At 53.2% G+C, this 26,561-nt stretch overlaps 3 protein-coding genes across 3 annotated transcripts; all 3 read left to right on the forward strand.

Annotated features, from left to right (window-relative positions):
* Positions 1-221: 221 nt before the first annotated feature.
* Positions 222-17,491, forward strand: cc2d1a (coiled-coil and C2 domain containing 1A). Its single transcript, XM_088931793.1, has 29 exons — positions 222-311; positions 724-840; positions 1,270-1,390; positions 1,482-1,588; positions 1,670-1,885; positions 1,970-2,297; positions 2,398-2,507; positions 5,678-5,750; positions 6,128-6,211; positions 6,341-6,468; positions 7,182-7,254; positions 7,417-7,553; positions 7,632-7,746; positions 8,252-8,424; positions 8,536-8,658; positions 8,736-8,794; positions 8,884-9,000; positions 9,244-9,317; positions 9,441-9,496; positions 9,855-9,906; positions 10,019-10,118; positions 10,491-10,581; positions 10,689-10,820; positions 12,003-12,223; positions 13,074-13,143; positions 14,748-14,874; positions 15,192-15,268; positions 15,459-15,506; positions 15,966-17,491. Exons 2-29 carry the CDS (start codon positions 784-786, stop codon positions 15,996-15,998), a joined length of 3,102 nt encoding a protein of 1,033 aa, XP_088787919.1. The 5' UTR covers positions 222-311; positions 724-783; the 3' UTR covers positions 15,999-17,491.
* Positions 17,492-18,012: 521 nt separating this feature from the next.
* On the forward strand, positions 18,013-22,747 carry mri1 (methylthioribose-1-phosphate isomerase 1). Its single transcript, XM_088933270.1, has 6 exons — positions 18,013-18,328; positions 19,124-19,353; positions 19,444-19,613; positions 19,992-20,168; positions 20,353-20,577; positions 21,101-22,747. Exons 1-6 carry the CDS (start codon positions 18,197-18,199, stop codon positions 21,232-21,234), a joined length of 1,068 nt encoding a protein of 355 aa, XP_088789396.1. The 5' UTR covers positions 18,013-18,196; the 3' UTR covers positions 21,235-22,747.
* A 714-nt stretch (positions 22,748-23,461) lies between these two features.
* c14h19orf53 (chromosome 14 C19orf53 homolog) lies at positions 23,462-25,240 on the forward strand. Its single transcript, XM_088932876.1, has 3 exons — positions 23,462-23,594; positions 23,930-23,985; positions 24,165-25,240. The coding sequence occupies exons 1-3, from the start codon at positions 23,504-23,506 to the stop codon at positions 24,291-24,293; spliced, it is 276 nt and encodes a 91-aa protein (XP_088789002.1). The 5' UTR covers positions 23,462-23,503; the 3' UTR covers positions 24,294-25,240.
* Positions 25,241-26,561: the final 1,321 nt, after the last annotated feature.

The following is a 26,561-nucleotide window of genomic DNA, read 5'->3' on the forward strand; positions in this document are numbered from 1 at the left end:
TGGGTTCATGATTAGGATTTAGCACTTCAGATTGCCACCGGGGTGTCTGAACTGTCAGTTAAGCGGGAACGGTTAACATCTGTTCCTGCACCAGAACATCAAACCGGTCCATATCGTTCCGGGCTGAAACTGTACAGTATCAATTGGCGCCATTCTTTACGACAGTGAGGGCACAAGCGGTCGCATTTCTGTGGCGTCGGGTGCTGGCACGTGCCGTAAAGTGTCGGGGGGGGGCTCTGTTGCTGGGAGACGCAGACGGAGCGAGAGGGAAGTAGGAAGAGAATCGCAGCGGCTGGAGGTCGGATGTGATGGTAATAATGTTGTTTATGTCGCCAGAACTACAGCGCGATAGCAATTAATAAGCCCTTTGAGTCGATAAACGAACTCCTCTGGCGACAGCAGCACACCGGGGACCAGGACAGGCCGTCCCTGAGGAGAGCGCGACACACAAGAGTGTCCCGTGGGTTTAACCGTGACAGCGCCGCGAAGCCGTGACCTGTAGGCAGGGCTGTTGCCACTCGAGAGTATTACCTGCCGCAGCTGTCTGTAAGCGGAAGAGTAAAGTGTATTCTGAGCTCCTGCGTGTGCTGTCGTGACCATTCCCCGCAGACCGCTGACCTGTTCATGCAGTCCGGACGGGGGGTCTCTGGCGGCTGCTGTCGCTGTGCGTGTCGGTGTGTGAGGGTCTCTCCGTCGTGTCCTGACACCTGTCTCGACTTGCAGAGCCGCTGGCGGGGGTGACGTCAGCGCTATATCCCGATTCGGACCGGAGTTTCTGTCGGCATGAGTCGCAGTCGGCCCGCTCGGAGCAGGGGACAGGGAGCCGCGGCAGCCAGACAGGTGAACCTGCAGGACGGGCCAGCCCGCTGCTCCCAGAGCCTCTCTCTCTCCGGGCCTCTTTCTAGTACTGTACTTAGTGTCGTGCATCAGCAGAAAACCCCAGCAACCCACTCACTCTCTCTCAGTGCAGTGTTAATGTACTGTAGTGTCCAGTCAGTGTGTCTGTATGAACCCCTCTCTCTCAGTGCAGTGTTAATGTACTGTAGTGTCCAGTCAGTGTGTCTGTATGAACCCCTCTCTCTCAGTGCAGTGTTAATGTACTGTAGTGTCCAGTCAGTGTGTCTGTATGAACCCCTCTCTCTCAGTGCAGTGTTAATGTACTGTAGTGTCCAGTCAGTGTGTCTGTATGAACCCCTCTCTCTCAGTGCAGTGTTAATGTACTGAAGTGTCCAGTCAGTCAGTGTGTCTGTATTAACCCCTCTCTCTCAGATGGGGCTGCTGCTGGACTTGTCTGGAGAGGACGATCCTGAAGGGGATGATACAGAGCTGCAAGCAGAGCTTCTGGCTCTCGTGGGGGATGGTGGGACGGCTAAGAAGCCGAAAGGCAAAGGTGAGTGAGTCAGGGAGCCTGTGTTGTCAGTGATGCGCTGTGTGCGTCTAATAACAGACTTGCTCTCCGCCTCTTCCTCTGTACCTTCCAGCCCCATTGCCCATGGAGGATATAGAGCACATGGCCGCGCTCTGCATGAAGGATCTGGATGAGGAGGAGGAAGATGATGGAGATCTGGAGAGTGATGCAGATCTCATGGTGAGCCCCAGGGGGCGCCGTGTCATCAGCTGAGATGCACTGTCTGGGATGAACTACGTAACCTCCTCCTCTGCCCTGCAGGCTGAGCTTAACGAGGTCCTGGAGGAGGAAGAGGAGGCAGAGCCCCCCCCTGGCTGCGCTGCCCCTGACCCCCGCATCTCCCCAGGCACTCCCGCTGCCCCCGGGGGGCTGGAGTCCCGCCTGTCAGCGCGGATTGACATGTATCAGACCGCCATCAGCAGCGCCAAGGCAGCGGGGGAGAGCAGCCGGGCGCGGAGATGCGAGAGAGGCTTGAAGGTGGGTGGGGACATTGGGGGAGGACATGTATGTCTGTTACAACCGGCCTGGAACTCATTTTCCACATCTCCCCTGTTCTCCCAGACTCTGCAGTCCATGCTGGCGTCTGTCCAGAAGGGGAAACCGATCAATGAGGACGAGATCCCGCCCCCTGTGGCCACTGGCAACCACCCTGCCCCCTCCGAGCCCCCCACCTCGGTGGATAGGACCCACAGATTGGATGAGCCAATCAGAGAGCAGGACCAGGAACAACCCCAGGAGGCACCTGTCCCCTGCTCCAAAAGGAGCGCCCCTCCCACCTTACCCAAACCCAGCCTCCTGCCCCCACCACAGCGTTCCCTAGCGACGACCCCAGAGACGCCCTTAATCTCCCCTCTGACCCCCAGTCAGCCTGAGGGACCGGAACATACAGGTGAGAGTCTTCACAGGAAGACAGGAAGCAGTAGAAGGGTGATGAGAAAGTGGCCCCGGTGGCCTAACTGAGCCTCTGTCTGTCTGCTGGTGTTTTGTAGGGGTAAAGGCGGTGCTTCTAAGCAGGCAGAGGGAGTACAAACTCGCAGCTTTGCAGGCCAAGCAGAGTGGGGACACCGAGCTGGCCAAGAGACACTACGGAATCGCCAAGGTACTGCACTGGCGCCACCTGCTGTTCTCCAGCTGCATGCACCCATCAAGCACACACCATTCCTTAACATCACGTCTCATACAGGTCAGATACTCAAATACCTGCACTGGTGTGCAAATAATGGACACTGGCAGACCTGGCTGTCCAGAGAGGACAGGCTCAGTGTCCACAGCCTGGCCATAGAAACTGGACACAGAGAGACCTGACTGTCCAGAGAGGACAGGTTAGAGAGGACAGGCTATGCTCCCACTGCCAGTGGGGACAAGTGGAGACAGAGATGTACTTTCTGCTGCAGTGTGAGAAGTACTCTGAGATTAGACAAACATTCTTCCCCGAAAGAAATAAAATCCTTCTGGGGGAGGGAACTCAATAAAGCTGCAGCCCAGTATGTGATGATGTTACAGCCTGAGAAACAGAGAATTAGGGTCTTTAATAATAGTTTATTATGGTACTGAGTGTTTGCATATTGTTATTGCTTTGGCAATAAAGGTAACTAGTTCAAAAGGTAGTTTAATTTAAACAAATTTGAGCCCTTTAAATAATTGGCAGTTATTGTTGTAACTGTCAGTAAATGTTTGCTTTTGCTAATTGTCATTGCTTTAGAAACTGTGATTCTCCACCCACAACAATAAACCTCTTTGAATTTGAATAACATTTTGCTAGAGAAGAAATCTTTGTACCCTGGTCCTAGATAATTGCACCACCAATCTATCAACCCTGATAAGACACAGTCATAAAAACAGATTTAAATCACTTCAAAAGCAGCTCAGCTCTCTCTGCAGTACTTGGCCACAAACATCTATCATCTTTGCCTTTAAACCATGGAAAACCCCAACATACAAATACAAATCGTTGATATTTCTGAAATGAAACAACAGATACAGTGCCTTGCAAAAGTATGCAGACCCTTGGCCAATTCTCTCACGTAACTGAATTACAAATCCTACATTGAAATGTAATTCTCTGCAATATTTTTATTTATAAGTACTGAAACTCAAAGTTAATTATTTTAATGTGACATTGTTTTATTTTAGAAAATATTCTTAAGAAAAAAAAAGAAATATGCTGTTTGCGTAAGTATCCAATCCCTGTGTTGCGAAGGCTCTGAGTTTACACAGGTGAAAAACAATTGTCCTAACGAGGACACAATTGCCTTACAATTGGCCTCTACCTGTGAATCATTAAAATAACTGCCACGGTTTCTGGATAAAACCCCCCCAGTTAAGGGGTTATTATTCAGGTTGTAAATCTGGACAGCTATGAAAATGTAAACTAAAGCGCATTCCAAAGAAGTTCGAGATAAAGTAAAACAAATGCCTAAACTAGGGAAAGGGTACAAAGCAATGTCCAGGTGTTGGGATGTCCCAGGGGGCACTGTTGGTTCAATCAACAGGAAGTGGAAGCTATATCAAACCACCCAGACACTGCCTGGAAAAGGTCGTCCCTCAGATCTCCCTGCGCGAACAAGAATGGGACTTGTGAGAGAAGCCACAGAGAGGCCATCGATCACTTTGAAGGAGCTACAGAGTCCAGTAGCTGAGAGAGGAGTAAAGGCGTTTTTTATATCAGGAGCTCTGCACAACACTGGCCTGTATGGGAGGGTGGCACAGAAAAAGCCATTACTCCAAAAGAACCACGTGAGAGCACGTCTGGAGTTTGCCAAAAAGCATGATGGTGACCCAGTTGCGATGTGGGAAAAGATTTTGTGGTCAGAAGAGACCAAGACAGAGCTTTTTAGCCAAAATTCAAAGCGAGATGTGCCCACTGCCCACATCTCAAAAAACACCACACCTGCAGTGAAGTATGGTGGTGGTAGCATCATGCTGTGGGGCCGCTTTTTGTCAGCAGGGACTGGGCATCGTGTTAAAATAGAGGGAAGAATGGATGGTGCAAAATACAGGGAGATACTGCATGAGAACCTGTTTCAGTCTGCTAAAAAACTGAAGTTCATCTTTCAGTAGGACAACGATCCCAAACACGAGGCCAAAGTAACGCTGGAGTGGCTCAAGAACAGAAAGGTGAATGTCCTACAACGGCCCAGTCAAAGCCCTGATCGCGATCCAATTGAGAGTCTGTGGCACTATTTGAAAATTGCCCGAACAACGTGGAGCACATCCGCATAGAGCAGTGGGCCAAAATCACTCCTGAACAGTGTGCAAAGCTGGTACAGTACATACTTACATACTTACCCACAAAGACTTAAAGCTGTTACTGGTGGATCTACGAAATATTAAAACATGGGGGTTGAATACTTATGCAAACAGCATATTTCAGTTTTTTAATTTTTTTAAATAGTATTTTCTAACATAAAACAATGTCACATTAAAGTAATTACTTTTGAGTTTCAGTGCTTTGAAATCAAAATATCACAAGAGAACAAAATTTCAATGTAGGATTTGTAATTCAGTAAAAAGGGAGAATTGGTCAAGGGTTTTTTCCAGAAAAGCACTATATAAGTGTAAGCAATTATTAATATTATAAGGGTCTGAATACTTTTGCAAGGCACTGTAAGTTGATGGTATGAAGAAAAGTAAAGACTGTTCTATCTGTGAGTATTGTTAGTTAAATACAACTCAGTAAGTAACGTAGTATTCAGATGATGTATAGAAGGCACTGCCCTGTTTGAGCCTTTGATTATACAGGTGAGCAAACAAATTGCTTATTGTTAAATGCAAGGCCATTTCACAAGGCCCTCCAAAACTGCTGGATAGTGATGCTTCAACTAGGATTTTTGTTATGAAAAAAACACGAGTGACCTATGTAACTCTTGAAGCATTCTGTGCTTAATAAAGTCAGTGTGGTTCAGTCCTCTTGGGTGAAGTGAAATGAGTGAAGAGTTATTGGGGGGATGGGGGGAGGGGGGGGGCAGGTGTGTCTTGTTGGTTAATTATGCTTGTTAAAGAGCTCTGAACTTCTTATCAGACTGTCATTGTGTGAAGTCTGGTGTCAGAAGGTCAAAATGAAAAACTAAGAACTTAAGGTAAAGCTTCTTAGGATTTTAGCAATGCATGCAAGCTACAGGGAAGTATGAACACTGATGTACCTGAATACAGGTGTGTACTGTGGCTCAGGTATGGTGATGTTGTAAAACTACAGTTTTAGACAGAGTGGTGTGTTGTGTCTTGCCAGAATTGTCAAATTTCTCACATCTTTCCCCCTCTGTTTGACAGAAATTTGATCCCATCCTGGAGGCTGTGGACAGAGGGGAGCCGGTGAACCTTGGGAGTATACCTCCCCCTCCTGGTCAGTTTGTGCAACTCCACCATTAAAAACGTCTAGCTGCACTGCTGCAGGACTGACTGAGCTTACAGCTCTGTCTCCTTAGCTGTCTCTCCATCTTTCTCTTCTTCTCTCTCTTTCTGTCTCCCTAGCTGTCTCTTTCTCTCCTCTTTCCCCTTTCTCTCTCTGTTTCCTTGTTTTACCCGGGCTGTATGAAACTGTTATCTTGTTGAAAATAAGCACAAGGAGGAGCAAACTGTTCTGCCGGTGTTGCTCTTGGCTTGTTTATAATCTGTAACCACCCTGATCCAGGAGTCTCCCAGGAGGAACTGTCTTATTCCCTGAGAAGGCGGTCAGGGTTCAGTAACTCTTCCTGTCTGTGTCTCTTTCCCGTTTCCAAGGAGATGCTGCGATTGACAGCCCAGCCCCTCCTACCCAGCCCCCAGCTCCAGCCCCCGCAGCAGCGCCACCTGTGGCGGACACTGGTAGGATCATGTGGATCCACGAGCGCACTTTCTTAACTAACTGCTTCTGTGTTTGATTGATCCGATTGCCCTGTGGCCGTTCTCGTGCATTATCGATGACGTTGAGGGCGGTTCTGTCTGTGTGCGCAGCGCTCCCCGCCCCCCGCAACGTCGGCGAGGCTCTGCAGCAGCGCCTGGAGAGATACCGCGTCGCCGCGGAGACGGCCAAGAGCAAGGGGGACGAGCGCAAGGCCCGCATGCACCAGCGCATCGTCAAGGTGAGCACCCCCTGCAGTGCCACCTGGTCGCTGGGCGAGCCCAGGGCCTCACGCGGATTCAAACCCGTCCCCCAGCACCCACCCTCAGTGTCCACAGCCCCGTCGGGCATCACTGTGCGCTCCGGCGCTTCGCTGCAGATGAAGAAATCCGCTGGGGTCACTTTGTGGATCATGTGAAACTCCTCGGTAAGCCCTGGGCTAGCACACAAGCCCAGGAGTGTGTTTGGAGGCTCTCAGGCTTGGTGTAGCACACTGTCTGAAGCCCAGGGGTGTGTCTGGAGGCTCTCAGGCCTGGTGAAGCACACTGTCTGAAGCCCAGGGGTATCTCTGGAGGCTCTCAGGCCTGGGCTAGCACACTGTCTGAAGCCCAGGGGTGTGTCTGGAGGCTCTCAGGCCTGGGCTAGCACACTGTCTGAAGCCCAGGGGTGTGTCTGGAGGGTCTCAGGCCTAGTGTAGCACACTGTCTGAAGCCCAGGAGTGTGTCTGGAGGCTCTCAGGTCTGGTGTAGCACACTGTCTGAAGCCCAGGAGTGTGTCTGGAGGCTCTCAGGCCTGGTGTAGCACATTGTCTGAAGCCCAGGAGTGTGTCTGGAGGCTCTCAGGCCTGGTGTAGCACTATGTCTCCAGCTTCTGTTGAAGTCTGAGATGCTATACTGTGTGTGACGAAGGGATTCTATACACACTGACTTGACCCTCTCTCTTTCTCTCTTGCAGCAATACCAGGACGCCATCAAAGCCCACAAGGCTGGCCGCCCGGTCAACCTGTCTGATCTGCCTGTCCCCCCAGGTAACTACCTGCATTATCTTTCTCTCCTCTGTCAGTCACTGCCTGTCTGTCTCTGTCTCTCCTGTCTTGGTCTCTGCCTGCCTGACTGTTTCTTCCTCTCCCTCGTTTGCCTGTGACTGTGGTGCTGGCATTTTTGAATACCTTTCTTTGACTCTTCATCAGGGTGCCCTCCAGTACAGGGGTCAGAGGGCAGTGGTGGAGATCAGAGCATCATGGGAGTGCTTGAGACAGCTATGAAACTGGCCAATCAGGATGCAGATGCTGAGGAAGAGGAAGGGCCAGGGGAAAAAGTGATGAAGGTGAGAATTTGGGGGTGAGATTTGCAACTTGCCCCCTCCTCACTCTTACTCACAGCCCCATCTTTTCCTCTTCTCCAGCCCGAGGTACAGCCAGTTGCCAAGCGACAGGCAGGTTCAGCCCCGTCACGCACCAGCCTCCAGGCCACCCGTGAGGGCGGAGCTGACACCCCTAAACCCAAACTGGGGCTGAAGGGTAGGAGTCACTGTTGATTGAGTTTGTCTGTATGCCGAGGTCGGTATGTCACTGTGTTATTACTGTGTTATACCAGTATATATTAACTGTTATTATTGTGTTATTACAGCGTGTTTTTTAATGTTATTATTGTACATCAGCATATATTACTGTTATCCCAGTGTATGTTCTTGTGTTAATACACTGTATATTATTATGTATATTAGTGTGTTATTCCAATGTAGTGTGCATGTGGCTCATTGTGTTAGCCCAGTGTATACTACTATGTATGTGATCTGTTATCCCAGGGCATATTATTGTCATTACAGTGTTACTGTGGTGTGTTTCACTGTATTGTCCCATTGTATATTACTGTGTTATTACACTGTATGTTAGTGTTATTCCATTGTTACTGTAGCCTGTGTGTCTCGTTGCATTACCCTGGTGCACATCGCTGTTTTCTCACACTGTTATTGCACCTGGAACAGAACCCCTGCAGTACTGTTACTGTGGCTCTGTCTTGCAGCCCAGCAGCAGCTGGACTTCCTGCAGACTCGCAGACAGCAGTTCCTGCGCGCAGCTCTGCGCTCCAAGCAGCAGAAGGACCTGCAGGGGGCAGCACTGCAACTGCGTCACGCTAAGGGCCTGGACCCCATGATAAGTGCGGCCAAGAGCGGGCTGCCTGTCGACATCACCAAGGTAACCGGCGCTGCGGTGATAAGTAACTAAGGCAACGCGCCAGTGTAGGGGTGGGTCTGGGATGGGTGTGTCACTCCCACGTCTCTTTACTGCTGCCTCTTCCGCGCTCAGGTGCCTCCGGCTCCGGTCAGTGTGGACGACTACGCCCTGGTCCAGTCACGCAGCGCCCCGGTGTCGGCCCGCACCGCCGAGCAGTACGCCCAGCTGATGGACCGCCTGCGGCACCAGCACAAGGTCAGCGGCTGTGACCGTCTCCGGTAGCCCACTGTCCGCGTCAGAGAGAGGTGCTGACTGTCTCTGTTTCTCCGCAGAAATGTCTGAGTTACTCTGAGCAGTTCACACACCTGGGCAATGTCACCGAAACGAGCAGGTCAGTCCGTCGCCCTGCATCTCTGTGCCTGAGCCCATCCCTCTCCCTGTGTCCAGCTCGGATTCACCCCCTCTCTCCCTCGGGCTCAGGTTCGAGAAGATGGCGGAGGAGTGTATGAAGAGCATCGACGTGCTGAAGCAGGCGCTGCAACATGGCTGCCCTGTTCCCAAGCACCACACAGAGGAGAGGACCTTCAACATCATCAAGTCAGTACCGCTCCCTGACACACTAATGCACCTTCAACGCCATCGAGTCAGTACTGCTCCCTGACACACTGACGCACCTTCACCACTGTGGAGTCAGTACTGCTCCCCGACACACTGACGCACCTTCAACGCCATCGAGTCTGTCACTGTCACTGACATGCCAAGGAGAAGGACATGTTATATCCTCTACCGGCATATTTCCTATTCCCCTCTTTGTTCCTCACTCTTCCTCTCCCCTTGCAGGATCTTCCCTGAGCTGAACAATAACGAGCTCCTGCTGACGATAGTGAAGGGCATCAACCTGCCAGCGCCCACAGGTACAGCGTCACTTTCAGCGAGATATTGCTGTAGGAGCAATTATTAGGGTGTGCACAAATTCTCAAGCTGTACAGATGTGTAACAGCTGTGATGTATTCATGTCTGTGGCTCTTTCTGACCAGGGTTGTCGAACGAACTGGACTCCAGCGTACGGTTTGAGTTTCCCTTTCCCAGCTTGGTAAGACACGCGCAGCCACACACAGACCCACATACTGTACATGCAGACATGTGCAGACACGCATACGCCTGTTCTACGTTCTGTGTGCCTGACAGTAATGCTGCCTGCAGGAGTGCATGTATCCTGTAGGAGCACGTGTGTCTGGCAGACCTGCTGCCTGCAGGAGCGCATGTGTCTGGCAGACCAGCTGCCTGCAGGAGCACGTGTGTCTGGCAGACCTGCTGCCTGCAGGAGTGCATGTATCCTGCAGGAGCACGTGTGTCTGGCAGACCTGCTGCCTGCAGGAGCGCGTGTGTCCTGTAGGAGCTGTCTGTTTTTTTGTGCTCCACTGACTCTGGTCCTTTTGGCCTGTTTCCAGGAGGAAGCCCAGAGAGACAGGACGCACACAGTGAAGAGCACCAACTGCCCAGGTACTAAGCCCCACTGTGTCACTGTGTCACTCTAACACTGTAACATTCTGAGACACTTGACCACTCTAATCCTGTATCACACTGTATCACCCTGTCCCCCCTCACAATGCAGAGTTTGGGGAGAATTTCAAGCTCAACATCAACCGGGGTCATCGGGCATTTAAGAGGGTTGTCCAGTCAAAAGGCATCAAGCTGGAGGTTGTCCACAAGGGGTGAGTCTGTCTGTCCATCATCTCTGTGTGTGAGAGTGAGAGTGAGAGTGAGAGTGAGAGTGAGAGTGAGAGTGAGAGTGAGAGTGTGAGTGTGCAAGCAGTGCTAATATGGTGTGTGTCTGTCTCTCCTGTTTGTATGCATGCTGATGCAGTGTGCATCTTCCTGTCTCCTGTCTCGGAGTCCATGCATGCGCAGATGCAGTACTGATGCAGTGTTCTTTTCCTGTCTCCTGTCGCGGTGTGTGTGTCTCTCCTGTCTTTCTGTGGGTGTACGCAGTTGCAGTGCTGATGCTTTGTCTGCCTGTGTCTCTGGTGTCTTGGTGCGTGTGTGTGCACGCGGATGCAGTGCTGATACTGTGCATGTCTCCCCAGTGGTCTGTTCAAGAATGACAAGGTTGTCGGCACAGTGCAGTTGAAGCTGGAGGCCCTGGAGACGAGGTGCGAGATCAGAGAGCTGCTGGAGGTGAGAGGCGCGCTGGTGACGCACTGCTTTGTGACATATACACCTGTGATATATGTGATATATGTGACCTGTGTCACAAGACAAACTCTGACTGTCTATGTGCGCAGGTGCTGGATGGCCGCAAGTCCACTGGGGGGCACCTGGAGGTGCGAGTGCGGATCAGGGAGCCTCTGGGTGGACAGCAGCTGGAAACAGTTACTGAGAAATGGCTGGTCATTGACCCCGTGCCCCTGTCCTCGGTGAGAGAGACCTGGAAAGAGACAGGATCGTGGTCTAAATCCATCACTCTTCAGTTGGCTTCAAACTGTTTGACACATAGATCATATTCCCAGTCTGCCATGTCCAGTGGGAGAGCAGGGTTGTCAGACCTGGGCTGTCAGCCTGGACAAGACCAGACTCTTGGCTTTCCAAAAGAAAGTCAGGTCTCAGGGGAACAGATACCACTTTACCCTGGACATCACTGTCCTGCCACACGGCTCACGGCTAGGCCTGGCGTCGCTGTCCTGCCACACGGCTGACGGCTGGGCCTGGCGTCGCTGTCCTGCCACACGGCTCACACCTAGGCCTGGCGTCGCTGTCCTGCCACACGGCTCACAGCTAGGCCTGGCGTCGCTGTCCTGCCACACGGCTCACACCTGGGCCTGGCGTCCCTGTCCTGCCACACGGCTCACGGCTGGGCCTGGCGTCGCTGTCCTGCCACACGGCTCACGGCTGGGCCTGGCGTCCCTGTCCTGCCACACGGCTCACGGCTAGGCCTGGCGTCGCTGTCCTGCCACACGGCTGACGGCTGGGCCTGGCGTCGCTGTCCTGCCACACGGCTCACACCTAGGCCTGGCGTCGCTGTCCTGCCACACGGCTCACGGCTAGGCCTGGCGTCGCTGTCCTGCCACACGGCTCACACCTGGGCCTGCCGTCGCTGTCCTGCCACACTGCTCACGGCTGGGCCTGGCGTCGCTGTCCTGCCACACGGCTCACGGCTGGGCCTGGCGTCGCTGTCCTGCCACACTGCTTATGTTCTGCTGCACAAATTAAGGTTGCTATTCCTTCCTAACTGATGTACAAAAGAGCATAATATTTTATCCTCTTATAAACCAGTGACCCTCACTCCTGCCAACTCAAGGCCCTGGAGAGCCCCCTCAGCCAGCTGGTCCTGACGCTCAGTGACACCAGCCAGCCTCAGGACAGCAGAGCTATACAGCTGAAACAGCACCAGCCAAACAGCACAGCACCCACTGGGACACTCGCATACAAACACAACACAAAGTGAACAACAGTACCCCACCCACTGGGACACAGACTGGGGACAGGGGTGAGAGAGGAGCAGGGCAGGGGGGTGAAAGGCAGTGGAAGTAACAGAAATTGTTGCTGCGGTTGATTCAGTTCCAACATCTTTTTATACTTTATTGCAATCTTGCTGTCAGGTGTCCATCTCCAAATCCAGACCCCCTGGAGATCCGGTGAAGGACTCCAGACCCCCTGGTGATCCAGTGAAGAACTCCAGACCCCGTGGAGATCCAGTGAAGAACTCCAGACCCCCTGGAGATCCAGTGAAGAACTCCAGACCCCGCGGCGATCCAGTGAAGAACTCCAGACCCCCTGGAGATCCAGTGAAGAACTCCAGACCTGGTGACTCCAGTGCCAGGTGAGCTCCTGTCTGTTTGTGTGTCTGTGACAGGGGAGAATTTCCCCCAGAAGAGTGAGACTGTGCTGACCTCTTACTGTTGGTATTGTGTGTTGAGTATGAGAGTGAGTGTGCATGTGTGTTTTTATGAGCAAGCACTCCAGTGATACTAGTGAGGGACTGCAACCCTGATGTTGCCAGTGTGAGTGAATTGAGAGAGAGCCTGTCTCTGCGGTCAGCGTCTGGACAGAGAGAGAGCCTGTCTCTGCAGTCAGCGTCTGGACAGAGAGAGAGAGAGCCTGTCTCTGCGGTCAGCGTCTGGACAGAGAGAGAGAGAGCCTGTCTCTGCAGTCAGCGTCTGGACAGAGAGAGAGAGAGCCTGTCTCTGTGGTCAGCGTCTGGACAGAGAGAGAGAGAGCCTGTCTCTGTGGTGCCAAGTATGTGATCTCCTGTCATGGCTTGAGGAACAGTGAGCTTGGTTCTCAAATATGTTCCATGTGCTATATGTTGTATGTAAATGTCCTATGATATTTTTGTATTGTAAATGCTGTATTCACTATCTATGCTTTGGCAACACTACAATTTACCGGACATGCTAATAAAGCTGTTTGAACTTGAATTTGAAGAGCAAAGAGTGTGTCTCTTCTAGTCAGTGTCTGGAAAGTGAGAGGGTCTCTCTCTCTTCTGCGGTCAGTGGTGTGTGTCGTTTGCTTGCAGATCCTCTGTCTGTGCTGTGCTGTAGCACTTAACCCATGAGCTCCTCCAGAACCACAGACAGTGACCCACAGAGCCAAGATCCCTGATGAAACTCGTCAGTGATGAACATCTCTTGTCTTGTCTCCCTGGTCCCTCTTTGTCCCTTCCTTTCCAGCCACTCCGCCTCCTACAAGCTGCACAGCCTGAATCTGCTCAAGTATGACAAGGACAGACTGGAGAAGAAGGTTGGTCTCTTCATCTCTGTCTCTTTCTGCCTCTGTCCATGGTCTTGCTTTTTGGTGTAATAACTTGTGTCTGAAGATTTTTTACATTCAACCTATCTGTTTAGTAGTTAGTAGTTAATTGATCTGAGGATCTTGTCCTTGTTCTGTTTCCTGAAAGAAGCCAGATTATTGGCTTCCACACGTGGCTGACCAGCTTGTTCCACACTCCCTTCTATAATTATCTGGTTCAGTTTCGGCCCCCTTTCTGTCCCTTGTCTGGGAGTACCGGCTCTTGATTTCTGCTGGGAGAGCTTTCCCTGGTCTGGGAATACCGGCTCTTGATTTCTGCTGGGAGAGCTTTCCCTGGTCTGGGAATACCGGCTCTTGATTTCTGCTGGGAGAGCTTTCCCTGGTCTGGGAATACCAGCTCTTGATTTCTGCTGAGAGGGCATTACCTGGTCTGGGAATACCACCTCTTGATTTCTGCTGGGAGGGCTTTCCCTGGTCAGTGTATACTGGTGACACAGTACAACACCACAGAATGTAGACAGTACATTACAAACATAATTATAACAACAGGACAATCAATGTGTTGTGGAGAACAATTAATGGGTAGTAGTGAAAAAAAACATGCCAACAGTGCACAGTGCAGACGTGCATCAAGTCTGAGGCATTCCAGTTAGCTGTGAAGGGTGTGTACTATGAGTACTGCAGTGGGGGAGAAGCTATTCTAAGCCTGGTGGTCTGTGCTTTAATGATGTGGTACCACTTGCGCAGGGGGAAGGACAGTTTGTGGCCGGGATGGTTGGGATCCTGAATGATGGATTGGGCTTTATTGCAACAGAGGATGATGTGAGTCTCACTGATTGATGGTGAATCACGTCCTATAATCTCTGTGCCGTTGCCACGACCCTTTGTAGTGCGTCTTTGTCGTGCACGGTAGTATTGCTGTACCACACAGTGATGCCACTAGTGAGGACACTTTCTATGGTGCTGTGGTAAAAGTTCATGAGGAACTTCTTCCCCAAACTGTATTTCTTTCAGCTCCGCAGAAAGTACAGGCGCTGTTGTGCCTTTTTCAGGCTGGCTCCTGTGTTGTGAGACCAAGCCAAAAGTCGGTGGAGATCTGCAGACTGAGGAACCTGAAGCAGCTGACAGTTTCCACTGCTGTGCCATTGATGCTGACTGGGGCGTGACTCCCTGTGGGTCTCCTGAAGTCCACATTGAGCTCTTTTGTCTTGTTGATGTTCAGGGCCAGATTGTTGTCAAGGCACCGCCTTGTAAGATAATTGTGGTGGTGTCATCTGCAAACTAAATAGTGTGGTTGCTGCTGTAAGTGGCTGTACAATTGTAGATGAACAAGGAGCCTTGGGGAGCTCCAGTGTTCAGGATCGCTGGAGAGGAGATTTTCACCACCTGAGGTCTGCCTGTCAGGAACTCCAGCATGCAGTTGCATTTCTCTGCACGACACACTGCTGTACTTCTGCCTGCAGTGTTCTTCTCTCTGCCTGTGCCAGTGGATGCTGTTCCTTTGGGAATGATGTTCTGAACTGAGCTCTTTCCTGGGCCACCAGTCCTTTCTCTCTCCAAGTCTGGTGTCTGACTATCTCTCTGGTGTCTTCCAGATAGCGGAGTGCCGTCATTCCAGGCGCGATCCTCCCACCGATCTGCTGTCCCAGTACCAGGATGTGTCCCAGCGAATCCAGTGGCAGCGTGGACTGCTGGAGCACCCCTCTCCCACCCTGCAGCGCGGTACGGACCCCACACGCACTGTCTGCTGGCGTTGTGTATGTGTGTGAACAAAGCATAGTGCAGTCTAGCTGTGTGTATGTGTGTGAATAAAGCGCAGTGCAGTCTGGCTGTGTGTGAGTGTGGACGAGGTGCAATGCAGTGTGTGTGTGTGTATATATATGTGTGAACAAAGAGCAGTGCAGTGCAATCTGGCTGTGTGAGAGTGTGTGTGGACAGGACGCAGTGCAATCTGGCTGTGTGTGTGAGTATGTGCTTGTGTGTGAATTTGTGAACATGGCAGTGTTTGTTACACCATTTCTCTCTGATCTGTCCTTCAGATTATGAAGCAGTGCTGAATCACTTCAGGAAGAGGCTGGAAGAGTCAATCAAACAGTACAGCACTGAGGGCAACAGGGTGAGTTACTGAGTGAGAATGGGCCATTACTAAGAGGGAGAGAGACACTGGGGCATTACTGAGGGAGAGAGAGAGACACTGGGGCATTACTGAGGGAGAGGGAGAGAGACCGGGGCATTACTGAGGGAGAGAGAGAGAGACCGGGGCATTATTTAGTTGCTGGGGGTGATAGTTCTTCTCTTTTTCACAGGAATCCGCTAAAGAGGCTCTGGGCCGTCTGAGGCTGGTGGAGAGTGAGGTGAGTGATTTACAGCTCCTAGTTCTTATCTCTAAATCACTGAGGACTGTGTATGGAGCATCAGTATACCTGTGACATACAGCAGCACTGTACCTGCTGATCTTCACACCTTTATCTGCTGATCTTCACACCTTTATCTGCTGATCCACACACTGTACCTGCTGATCTTCACACCTGTACCTGCTGATCCACACACTGTATTTGCTGAACCACACACTGTACCTGCTGATCTTCACACCTGTACCTGCTGATCTACACACTGTATTTGCTGAACCACACTGTACCTGCTGATCTTCACATCTGTACCTGCTGATCCACACACTGTATTTGCTGAACCACACACTGTACCTGCTGATCTTCACACCTGTACCTGCTGATCCACACACTGTATCTGCTGAACCAGACACTGTACCTGGTGATCCACACCACGAGTAATCTGTCTGCCTCTCTCTCTCACAGATCGAATACCTGGGGAAGAGGCGTCCAGTCTGAATTGCGGGGAGGGTGGCAGTGGAGGAAGGTTCCTGAGGTCCAAGCTGGGATCATGTGCAAGCTGGAACATGCTAACACTGACCTGCATACTAGGACACGCTAATGCCGATGTGCACACTGTTACACACTAACTGACACACACTGGTACACGTGAATGATGACTCATGCTGGTGCACACTAACGCTGGAATGCACACTAGTACACGCAAGCACTGGTACATGCTAACGTTGAGGTGCACACGCTCACAGGCTGACACAAGCCCGCTCGGTAAACATGCACACTTTACACACTACACACGCTGGCATAGAGCAGTCTACACACACACGCCTTCTACTCATGTCTCTGTGGGACCCTCATTTTAATGCACCTGGCTGTTCGCTACAACCCCAAATCAGACTCCACATGGGGTGACGACAGACCAGAACAAACAGCCTGGGCTCCTTCAGGTTCCAGGTTTGTACATGAGTCACTGGCCTTGTCAGGACCCCTCAGCTGTCTGTTCGGAGTTACTGGTTCAGTGAGAAGGGACACTGTCTCAGACATACTCACACCTGCACACACAGCCGGATGCACCGCCTGTCACACACACCTTCCTGTTCCTTTTCAGAGGGAGAGTAGGGGGTGTTGACTCTTTACTTTGAGAGTAGGGTCTGCTTGTTTTTGCACTACATGTTCGGGGCTGGTTCTGATGAGATTCTGCACAGCCACAGGACCGCGCTCAGCAGCCTGAGCCCAGTGGGGTCCCGTGGGCAGGGGCCGGGTCCAGACCGGGCTCTGTCACCCCGATTCTTCACGTCAGGGTGCTGCTGGGATGTGGGCGCTCTCCCTCCTGTTCGACACCAGGAATAAGCGGCAGTGTCACACTGAAAACATCCATAACAAAACCCTGTCCTGAGTTTTCAGACACTGGTATATATAGAAATACTCCTTCTGCACCCACTAGTGCAGTGTGAAACTGGCACTGTGACCCGGTTCACAGGATAGCTCCCCGACGCTGTGACCCGGTTCACAGGATAGCTGCCCGGTGCTGTGACCCCGTTCACAGGATAGCTCCCCGACGCTGTGACCCGGTTCACAGGATAGCTGCCCGGTGCTGTGACCCCGTTCACAGGATAGCTCCCCGACGCTGTGACCCGGTTCACAGGATAGCTGCCCGGTGCTGTGACCCCGTTCACAGGATAGCTCCCCAACGCTGTGACCCGGTTCACAGGATAGCTGTTGTCACAGGTGTCACAGGCCAGGAAAACCACACGCCTAGAATATCAGACATCAGGATTATTGAATGCCGGGAATATCAGACTGGGAAAGGCTGCAGTTCAGTGACTGAGCTGCTGAACGAGGTCTCTGTGCTCAAACACTACCTTGGCTTCCTCTGCTCCTCCTGAATATTCTGTATAATAATGGGGCTGCTGGGATAGATTTGTATGACTAGATTGCTATGAAATGTTGTTATAAAATGAAAAGAATATTAAAAAAACATTGTGAAATAAAAAGTAATTTAAGGCATTTGATTTAATGCAGAGCCCAGTGTGACCTGTTCTGTGCTGTGGGTCGTGTGGTAAATGTGTGTGTTGAATGTTGTGTGTGGACAGGAGTCTGTGTTAATGTGAATTTTGTCCAGGCTGCGTGTGTGTGGTCTGGGCTGAGCACCGTGACACTGAAGTGCTCCTGTACATATGAATAATTGCGGAAAGATACTTTTATAAAGTAAACCATTACAATTACTAATTACTGTTGTAATGGATTCGTTTTGTAAATACGAATTTGAGGGGGAAATGTATTTTAAGGGATTATGGGTTAGTTTACATAAGAACTGTAACATCCCACATAGAGAAGTGTGACCGGGTGATGCTTTGCAAGTAATTTCCCACGAAGTCTTGTTCATTTTAACAATCCCCCGCGCTATTAATTTGTACCGTCACTCGGCTCTATGAACGCGCCTCTATGTGCACGTGACCCCGGGCTCGCCGCACCTCTCGTGCTGATTCGGGGAGGGGGGGGCTGCTTCCTGTCCGGAAGAACACGTGGTTCCGTGTGTCAGAGTGGATTTTTCTGTTTTATTTTTCGTCGGTTTCCTTCCACGTTCACGGAACGCGTCCTTTGTCTTCGGACTCTTGAGTTTGGACCTCCAGCGCACAGTACTGCGTTGACATTTACCGTAGCGACAAGGGGAGAGTAATTCGTCTTGCTGTCGCGCCATGACGCTGGAAGCGATCCGGTACCGGGACGGGTCCCTGCAGATCCTGAACCAGCTCCTGCTGCCGCACCAGACCGAATTCGAGGAGATCCGCTCGGTCCAGGACGGCTGGGACGCCATTAAGGCCATGAAGGCGAGGCATTCACTCCTACCGTACCGTAACGTACTGTCCTGCGCTGACTGAGAGTGCATGTTGCTGTGTGTTAGACTGAGCGCTGCCGTGTCGCCCACTGAGAGCTCATCCCCGGACTCTGCTCCTTCCGCAGTGACGTGGGAACACGCCAGCCTCTGGAGTATCACGGGTACAGCGTTAGTGTGCAGTGCGTGTCAGTTATAGATTAACGTTAGTGTGCAGTGACCCTCTCCCAGTGTAGTGCGGGGTTCAGTGCAGTGTGCAGTGACCCTCTCCCCTCCAGTGCAGTGTGCAGTGACCCTCTCAATCCCCAGTGCAGTGTGCAGTGACCCTCTCGCTCCCCAGTGCAGTGTGCAGTGTGCAGTGTGCAGAGACCCTCTCCCTCCCCAGTGCAGTGTGCAGTGACCCTCTCTCCCCAGTGCAGTGTGCACTGACCCTCTCCCCCCCAGTCCAGTGTGCAGTGACCCTCTCTCCCCAGTGCAGTGCGCAGTGACCCTCTTGCTCCCCAGTGCAGTGCGCAGTGACCCTCTTGCTCCCCAGTGCAGTGCGCAGTGACCCTTTCTCCCCAGTCCAGTGTGCAGTGACCCTTTCTCCCCAGTCCAGTGTGCAGTGACCCTCTTGCTCCCCAGTGCAGTGTGCAGTGACCCTCTCCCCCCCAGTGCAGTGCGCAGTGACCCTCTCTCCCCAGTGCAGTGTGATGGGTGTGTATGACGTCTCTCTCACTGTCACAGGTACATTAGGGGAGTTTTTGCCATATGTACAATTCTTATTAATTCTTATGTCCTTCTGTCTTAGGTTCGTGGCGCCCCGGCGATTGCCATCGTGGGGTGTCTGAGCCTGGCGGTGGAGCTGAGGGCGCGGCCGCCCCAGGAGGTGGCAGAGCTGGTGTCGTTTGTGCGCAGCTCGCTGAGCCACCTGACCTCCGCCCGGCCCACGGCGGTCAACATGAGCCGCGCGGCGCGCGAGCTGGCGGAGTTCGCGGAGAGGGAGAGCCAGGAGCGGAGCGCCGAGGAGCTGAGGGAGAGGTAGGGCGGGGCGGCCGCGACGCTGACTCAGCCTCGACCAATGACAGAGCCATGTGTCTGAAGTGCCCTCCCCCTCTGTCTGTCCCTCAGCGTGATTGGCTGGATCGAGGCCATGCTGGAGCGCGATATCGGCGACAACAAGAAGATTGGAAATTTTGGGGCGCAGCACATCCTATCAGGGGTCCCCCATGGCCAGATTAGCGTCCTGACCCACTGCAACACGGGGTCACTGGCCACATCTGGATATGGAACTGCACTGGGTGAGTGGCAGCCTGACACCAGCACACTGGCACGCCAGTGGGTTCAGGGGTTCAGGCACACCGGTGGGTTCAGGGGTTCAGGCACACCGGTGGGTTCAGGGGTTCAGACACGCTGATGGGTTCAGGCACACTGGAGGGTTCAGGCACACTGGCACACTGGTGGGTTCAGGGGTTCAAGCACACTGGCGATGCTGCTCTTCAGAACTGCAATGACCAGAACCAGAGGATGTGGGTGCAAACTGCACAGGAGGGCGTGTAAACCTGAGAACAGGGGCAGCTCTTTCCCCAGAGGCCTGTAGACGGGTGGAGCGAGCGGGTGCGGGGGGCTGTGGCGGCCAGGCGTGTGCTCAGCGACCGTGCTGCTGTGTCTCTGCGCAGGTGTGGTGCGCTCCCTGCACGCCATGGGCCGGCTGGAGCGGGTCTTCTGCACCGAGACGCGGCCCTATAACCAGGGGGCGCGGCTGACCGCGTACGAGATGGTGACCGAAAGCATCCCAGCCACCCTCATCGCAGACAGCACCGCTGCCCTCGCCATGAGAGAGAAGGGCATCTCAGGTCAGTAACCTTCTGGCTCCTGGCGTACAGCAGTCTGGTCCACTCCAGAGTTCAGAGCTGTCTGTCAGACTCAGTGTAGTGGTCAGGTGGTGCCAGCATGGTGTGCGCGTGCGCGTGTGTGCGTGTCAGAAAGGCACCTCTTTCTTCCCCTCGGTCAGTCAGTCCTGTCCGTGTGTGTCCACAGCGGTGGTCGTGGGGGCCGACAGGGTTGTTGCCAATGGTGACACAGCCAACAAGGTGGGCACCTACCAGCTGGCTATTGCAGCAAAGCACCATGGGATTCCATTCTACGTGGCAGCACCCAGCACGTCATGTGACTTGACCCTGGAGAGCGGGAGGGACATTGTGATCGAGGAGCGCCCTGCCACAGAGCTCACTCACATTAATGGAGCAGCCATCGCTGCCTCGGGTATGAAATACAGTTCACTTGTCATGTAAACTAGTGTCCAGTCAGTCAGTGTGTCTGTATGAACCCCTCTCTCTCAGTGCAGTGTTAATGTACTGTAGTGTCCAGTCAGTCAGTGTGTCTGTATGAACCCCTCTCTCTCAGTGCAGTGTTAATGTACTGGAGTGTCCAGTCAGTCAGTGTGTCTGTATGAACCCCTCTCTCTCAGTGCAGTGTTAATGTACTGGAGTGTCCAGTCAGTGTGTCTGTATGAACCCCTCTCTCTCAGTGCAGTGTTAATGTACTGTAGTGTCCAGTCAGTCAGTGTGTCTGTATGAACCCCTCTCTCTCAGTGCAGTGTTAATGTACTGGAGTGTCCAGTCAGTCAGTGTGTCTGTATGAACCCCTCTCAGTGCAGTGTTAATGTACTGGAGTGTCCAGTCAGTCAGTGTGTCTGTATGAACCCCTCTCTCTCAGTGCAGTGTCAATGTACTGGAGTGTCTAGTAAGGACAGGGTGATCACCTCTCCTTCCTCTCCGTTTCTCAGGGGTTGACGTGTGGAATCCTGCCTTTGACGTCACTCCGCATCAGCTGATCACAGGTGGCATCATCACAGAGCTGGGCGTCTTCCTACCCTCCGAGCTGCAGGCTGCGCTGACCGGCCGGCTCACTGCGCTCTAGTGACCCCTGCTGGAGGGAGGCTGCAGTGAAGCCCTGCGTGCTGGCTTACACACTAACGCACACACACTGCACTGCGACCCCTGTGCCCTTGTCATCGCCCTGTGCCGGGATTTCTGCGCCTTTCCTTTCAGATACGTGGGCCCCAGCAGCTGACAAAATTCCAGTCTGTATCCTGCCATCATGGAGAACTGTCACCCCCCCACCCCCGCCCTCCAAGGTCGGACTTCCTCGTACCCATCTCTTCCACCCACTCCGTTTATGTAGCCCAAGAACTTTTCCCACATCTGACATTCCTTCTTCCAGCTGATCTGGGAAAATCCCTTTGTCTGTGACACTGTATCCCGAATCCAGGCTTTTCCAGGGCCGACTTGGAGTCGATTTGCTACTCCTCCTGACCGGCTCTGACAGGGAGGGTTCGAGTAAAGAACGTGGCCTTTAGGGTTTCTGCGTCGCCTGCAGGGACACAGCTGAGCAGAGCCGCAGGGGCAGGCGTGCAGTCTGCACAGCACTGACGCACAAATACACACACACGACCGCTGACGCACAAATACACACACGTGACCGCTGACACACAAATACACACAGGCGAGCACTGACGCACAAATACACACACACGACCGCTCACGCACAAATACACACAGGCGAGCACTGACGCACAAATACACACACGCGACCGCTCACGCACAAATACACACAGGCGACCACTGACGCACAAATACACACACACACGACCAATCACGCACAAACACACACACACGAACACTGACGCACAAATACACACACACGACCGCTCACACACAAATACACACACACCAGCCCTGCTCTCCTGAATGTCCGGGGCTCTGGATAAAGACAGCCCTGGTTGCCCTGGTTACCCGGGGGCTGCAGGTCTCCCCCTCTCTGCTTGGGTGTTTCCCTTGAGGGGCCTGACGGGTGCTGGGAGCTCACGGGTCAGAAACGAATGTGATTCCAGGCCACCTCTCTGCAGACAGAACCTGCTCTTCCCGAGCTGGACAGCGGCTGTAGCCCATGCCAAGATCAGAGCCAGGGCTGACCAGTTTCGTGCTGCTACTGGGAGTCCAGTCCAGTCCAGGTCCTGGGGGGGCTAGAATGTCTGCAGGGGGTCCAGTCCAGCTCTTGGGGGGGCAGTGTGTCTGCAGGGGGTGTAGTCCAGGTCCTGGGGGGGCGGTGTGTCTGCAGGGGGTCCAGTCCAGGTCCTGGGGGGGGGGTGTGTCTGCAGGGGGTCCATTCCTGTCCTGGGGGGGGCAGTGTGTCTGCAGGTGGTCCAGTCCAGGTCCTGGGGGGGGCAGTGTGTCTGCAGGTGGTCCAGTCCAGGTCCTGGGGGGGGCAGTGTGTCTGCAGGTGGTCCAGTCCAGGTCCTGGGGGGGGCAGTGTGTCTGCAGGGGGTCCAGTCCAGGTCCTGGGGGGGGCAGTGTGTCTGCAGGGGCTGCAGTCCAGGTCCTGGGGGGGGCAGTGTGTCTGCAGGGGGTCCAGTCCAGGTCCTGGGGGGGCGGTGTGTCTGCAGGGGGCCCAGTCCAGGTCCTGGGGGGGGCAGTGTGTCTGCAGGGGGTCCAGTCCAGGTCCTGAGGGGGACTGTGCTCTGGGAGCTGCTGAAGAGATCCTCCTGGCCACCTGTCTAATGACAGAGTTGCGGTGTTGCTGTGTCTTGTGCCTGTGACTGTGCCACACGACGCCGTGCCAGGGACCGCCAGAGGAGAGGGCAGCGCCGCACTGCAGCCGGAGCGCCAGCTGTGTGGGCCACAGGGGTGCGCTGGTGCCCTTTGATCTGGGAGTGGTGGTCAGTGCGCTCCGCGTGCCGCCGGACAGAAGTGACAGTGCACGCGGGGTCTCTCTGTTCGACGTGTAACTGGGCGTGGTCTCTATGTGTAGAATGTAGAAATATAGGTATATGTCTGAATAAAGTGTTGACAGTAATGTACCGTGTGCAATATTGCCATCCAGCCCAGATTTAATTACATGAAAAGATCTAATAAAATGTCAGTGAAGTCGCTGCATCTATCGAGAGAGCAGTTGTGAAGTAAAATAACTGCAGCTTTATTTCTGAAGAGCAAGACGGCGTCTAACGGTGCTGCCCCTCTGTATCCCACAACGCTCTTCGTACACGAAGTGCCCCTCCGTGTCCCACAACTCTCTCCTTGCCCGACAGTGCCCCGCTGTATCCCACAATACCCTTCTTCCTGCGTTCTTCCTGCCTGCCTGCCTGCCTTGTCCCATAGTTCCTGGCGCGAAGACGAACTCGGAAGACGGCATGGCACAGGGAAAGCAGAAGTTCAAAGCGCAGCGTCCCGGAGTCAAAAAAGCGCAACAGCAGCACAAAAATAAAGGGCCAAAAAAGGGAGGTGAGTATCGGGGTTTTCGTTTTTTCTACGGAAGGACTTGAACTATTTCGTTAGGGTAACTGCGCTTTTTGATATCCGCCATGTTGGCTCTGGGTGCCTTTGGTGATGGAGAGCCGGAATGGCTGGAGTTGCAGCGCTGTTAGTGCTGTGTGTTGAGCACTTAAGACAGGTGGCCAGCAGTGCATGTCTTTTCTGAGTGGTCTATTTCTGTACGTGCCTATGACTACCCACAATTTTACATTTTTATTTCCCAGCTGAGTTCTTAAAATCGTGTCTAAGTAAAATGACTGGCGTGCAGGACGAGTGATTCTCTTGCTTGTGTTTCTTGCACGCAGCCCGAGCGATCGCCCCCAAGAAAGCCCAGGTGGTCCAGCAGCAGAAACTAAAGAAGGTGAGAGCGGCCATGGCCTCACGGGCAGCTCAGGGGGTTATTACAACCCCCCTGTGAGCTCGGGGAGTTACAGTGAGCCCCCTGTCGGCTCACAGTCCAACTTGTTCAAGTTGTGTAAAGAGGTTCAAAGCTCATGTGGGACGTCGGTTTGATGGCAGTGTTGTTGCTGTTCCCCTCAGAGCCTGGAGGTGGCGATCAGGAGTCACATCGAGCAGGAGGTGACACAGAGGGCCAGCACCTCCCTGCACAAGAGGCTGAGCCTGCTGAAGAGCACAGAGGAGAAACCTGGCAAGCCGAAGTCTTCGTAGAGCACAGACACACACCTAAACATACACACCTGCGCACAGACACACACCTAAACATACACACCTGCGCCTGCGCACAGACACACACCTATACATACACACCTGCGCCTGCGCACAGACGCACACCTATACATACACACCTGCGCCTGCGCACAGACGCACACCTATACATACACACCTGCGCCTGCGCACAGACGCACACCTATACATACACACCTGCACCTCAGCACGTTCCACTCAGTGTGGAATGGACCTCTGTGTCCCCCTGCACAGCACGCCCCCCACACTGCAAAACACTGAAGGCTGCTGCCCACTTCCCTCCAGAGAGGGCACGCGGCACTGTGTGTCCTGGTCACCTCTGACAAGCCAGGGGCTCCACCTCTCGGGTGTTTCCACCTGTCTTCTTCAGCATGGAGCTGCTGCAGATCTGCAGCTTAAGGACATACTGTACATTTGAGAACGTCATGGACTGAACCAGCCTGCACTGTTGATGTCTGTGTGTCCCAGCCTCACCCTGCCAGGGGCCAGCGCACAGTTCTGACCCCGTACGTGCACAGACTCGCATGACAGGCCTGGAATGGACCGAGTCTGAGACTGGGCTCTGGTACTGTAGGGCTCTGTACAGAGCAGGAAGCTGCAGTACCTCCACCAGTCTAGCAGGGGGCAGAGGGACACAGGCAGGAGGAATTCTGAAGTTGCTGGTTTTCTCATTTTATTTGGGGGATTTTTAGATGTTTTTGGCTTTAAGTTCACTGTCCACAGCTGTCAGGTAAAAAAACATACCCAACCTTAGACCCTTAGCTCCTGTCCTCAAACACATGCTGCTTATTTTATTTTCAGGTTCTGGAAGTTGTTTGAAATCTTGCTGGCTCTGTGAACACTCCTCTGTCAGAGTGGAGAAGCTCTCAGTGTTTCTGCCTTTTATGCTTAATTAAATGTTTCAGAATTCACTCAATGCAGACTTCTACTTTATTCTGTTTATTTTGTTAAAAATGCACTGACTAGTTGAGTTCCTTTCTTGTCTCTCAGAGGCTTGTACTCCCTGCCCTGAGTGACTGTGTGTCTTCTTATTGGTAGACAGATGCCTCAGTGTGTGAATTGCCCCTGCCTGGAGTCTTACAGCCCCACTCTACACTGCTACAGAAGCACTGGGGCAGTAGAGTGTGGTGCTGCCCTTGTGGCAAGAGGGGCAGTACAGAGTGGCACCGCCCTGTGGCCCTGGGGCAAGAGGGGCAGTACAGAGTGGCACCACCCTGGGGCAAGAGGGGCAGTAGAGAGTGGCGCTGCCTTGTGGCCCTGGGGCAGAGGCGACAGTGGGGCAGTAGAGAGTGGCGCTGCCCTGTGGCCCTGGGGCAGTAGAGAGTGGTGCCGCCCTGTGGCCCTGGGGCAGAGACGGCAGTGGGGCAGTAGAGAGTGGTGCTGCCCTGTGGCCCTGGGGCAGAGACGACAGTGGGGCAGTAGAGAGTGGCCCTGGGGCAGAGACGACAGTGGGGCAGTAGAGAGTGGTGCTGCCCTGTGGCCCTGGGGCAGTAGAGGGTGGTGCCGCCCTGTGGCCCTGGGGCAGAGACGACAGTGGGGTAGTAGAGTGTGGCCCTGGGGCAGAGACGGCAGTGGGGCAGTAGAGTGTGGCGCTGACTTTTGGCCCTGGGGCAATAGGGGCAGTAGAGTGTGGTGCTGACTTGTGGCCCTGGGCAGAGACAGCACCGACATTGAGGGCAGTGGGGCAGTAGAGAGTAGTGCTGCCCTGGAGCCCAGGGGCAGAGACAGTATTTCTATGCCCGCTTTGATGCTCTGAACACGGGCACTGCTGAGAACACCCCAAGTGTGCAGGGTGAGTTTGTTCTGAAACTCCATGAAAATCCATAAGGCTGCAGGGCCTGATGGGATACCACCTCGCCTCCTTAGGACATGTGCAGCCCAGCTGACCACAGTGTTTACGGACAGCTGTAACTCCTCCCTGTCACAGTCCATTGGCCCCACCTGCTTAAAAAAAAACACTATTATTCCAGTCCCCAAAAAGGCAAAAGTGACGTGCCTGAACGATTACCGCCCAGTAGCATTAACATCTGTGGTGATGAAGTTCCTGGAGAAGCTGGTGTTGTCACACACCAACTCCTCCATCAGAGTCCCTGGACCCCTTGCAGTTCGCCTACCAGAACAACAGATCAGTTGATGATGCTGTCTCCCTGGCTCTACATACAGCCTTGGAACACCTGGGCACTAAGATGCTGTTTGTGGACTACAGCTCAGCATTCAGTTCCATCATACCCA

The sequence above is a fragment of the Atractosteus spatula genome, chromosome 14, assembly GCF_055471065.1.
Source record: "Atractosteus spatula isolate fAtrSpa1 chromosome 14, fAtrSpa1.hap1, whole genome shotgun sequence".
NCBI classification, from domain to species: domain Eukaryota; kingdom Metazoa; phylum Chordata; class Actinopteri; order Semionotiformes; family Lepisosteidae; genus Atractosteus; species Atractosteus spatula.

Coding starts and splice junctions, on each gene's coding strand:
- cc2d1a (XM_088931793.1), top strand. CDS start 784: ATGAGTCGCAGTCGGCCCGCTCGGAGCAGGGGACAGGGAGCCGCGGCA. Junction 6,469..7,181: donor TGCACCAGCGCATCGTCAAG/GTGAGCACCCCC, acceptor TCTCTCTTGCAG/CAATACCAGGACGCCATCAA. Junction 9,907..10,018: donor GAAGAGCACCAACTGCCCAG/GTACTAAGCCCC, acceptor CTCACAATGCAG/AGTTTGGGGAGAATTTCAAG.
- c14h19orf53 (XM_088932876.1), top strand. CDS start 23,504: ATGGCACAGGGAAAGCAGAAGTTCAAAGCGCAGCGTCCCGGAGTCAAA. Junction 23,595..23,929: donor TAAAGGGCCAAAAAAGGGAG/GTGAGTATCGGG, acceptor TCTTGCACGCAG/CCCGAGCGATCGCCCCCAAG. Junction 23,986..24,164: donor AGCAGCAGAAACTAAAGAAG/GTGAGAGCGGCC, acceptor TGTTCCCCTCAG/AGCCTGGAGGTGGCGATCAG.
- mri1 (XM_088933270.1), top strand. CDS start 18,197: ATGACGCTGGAAGCGATCCGGTACCGGGACGGGTCCCTGCAGATCCTG. Junction 19,354..19,443: donor GCCGAGGAGCTGAGGGAGAG/GTAGGGCGGGGC, acceptor TCTGTCCCTCAG/CGTGATTGGCTGGATCGAGG. Junction 19,614..19,991: donor TGGATATGGAACTGCACTGG/GTGAGTGGCAGC, acceptor GTCTCTGCGCAG/GTGTGGTGCGCTCCCTGCAC.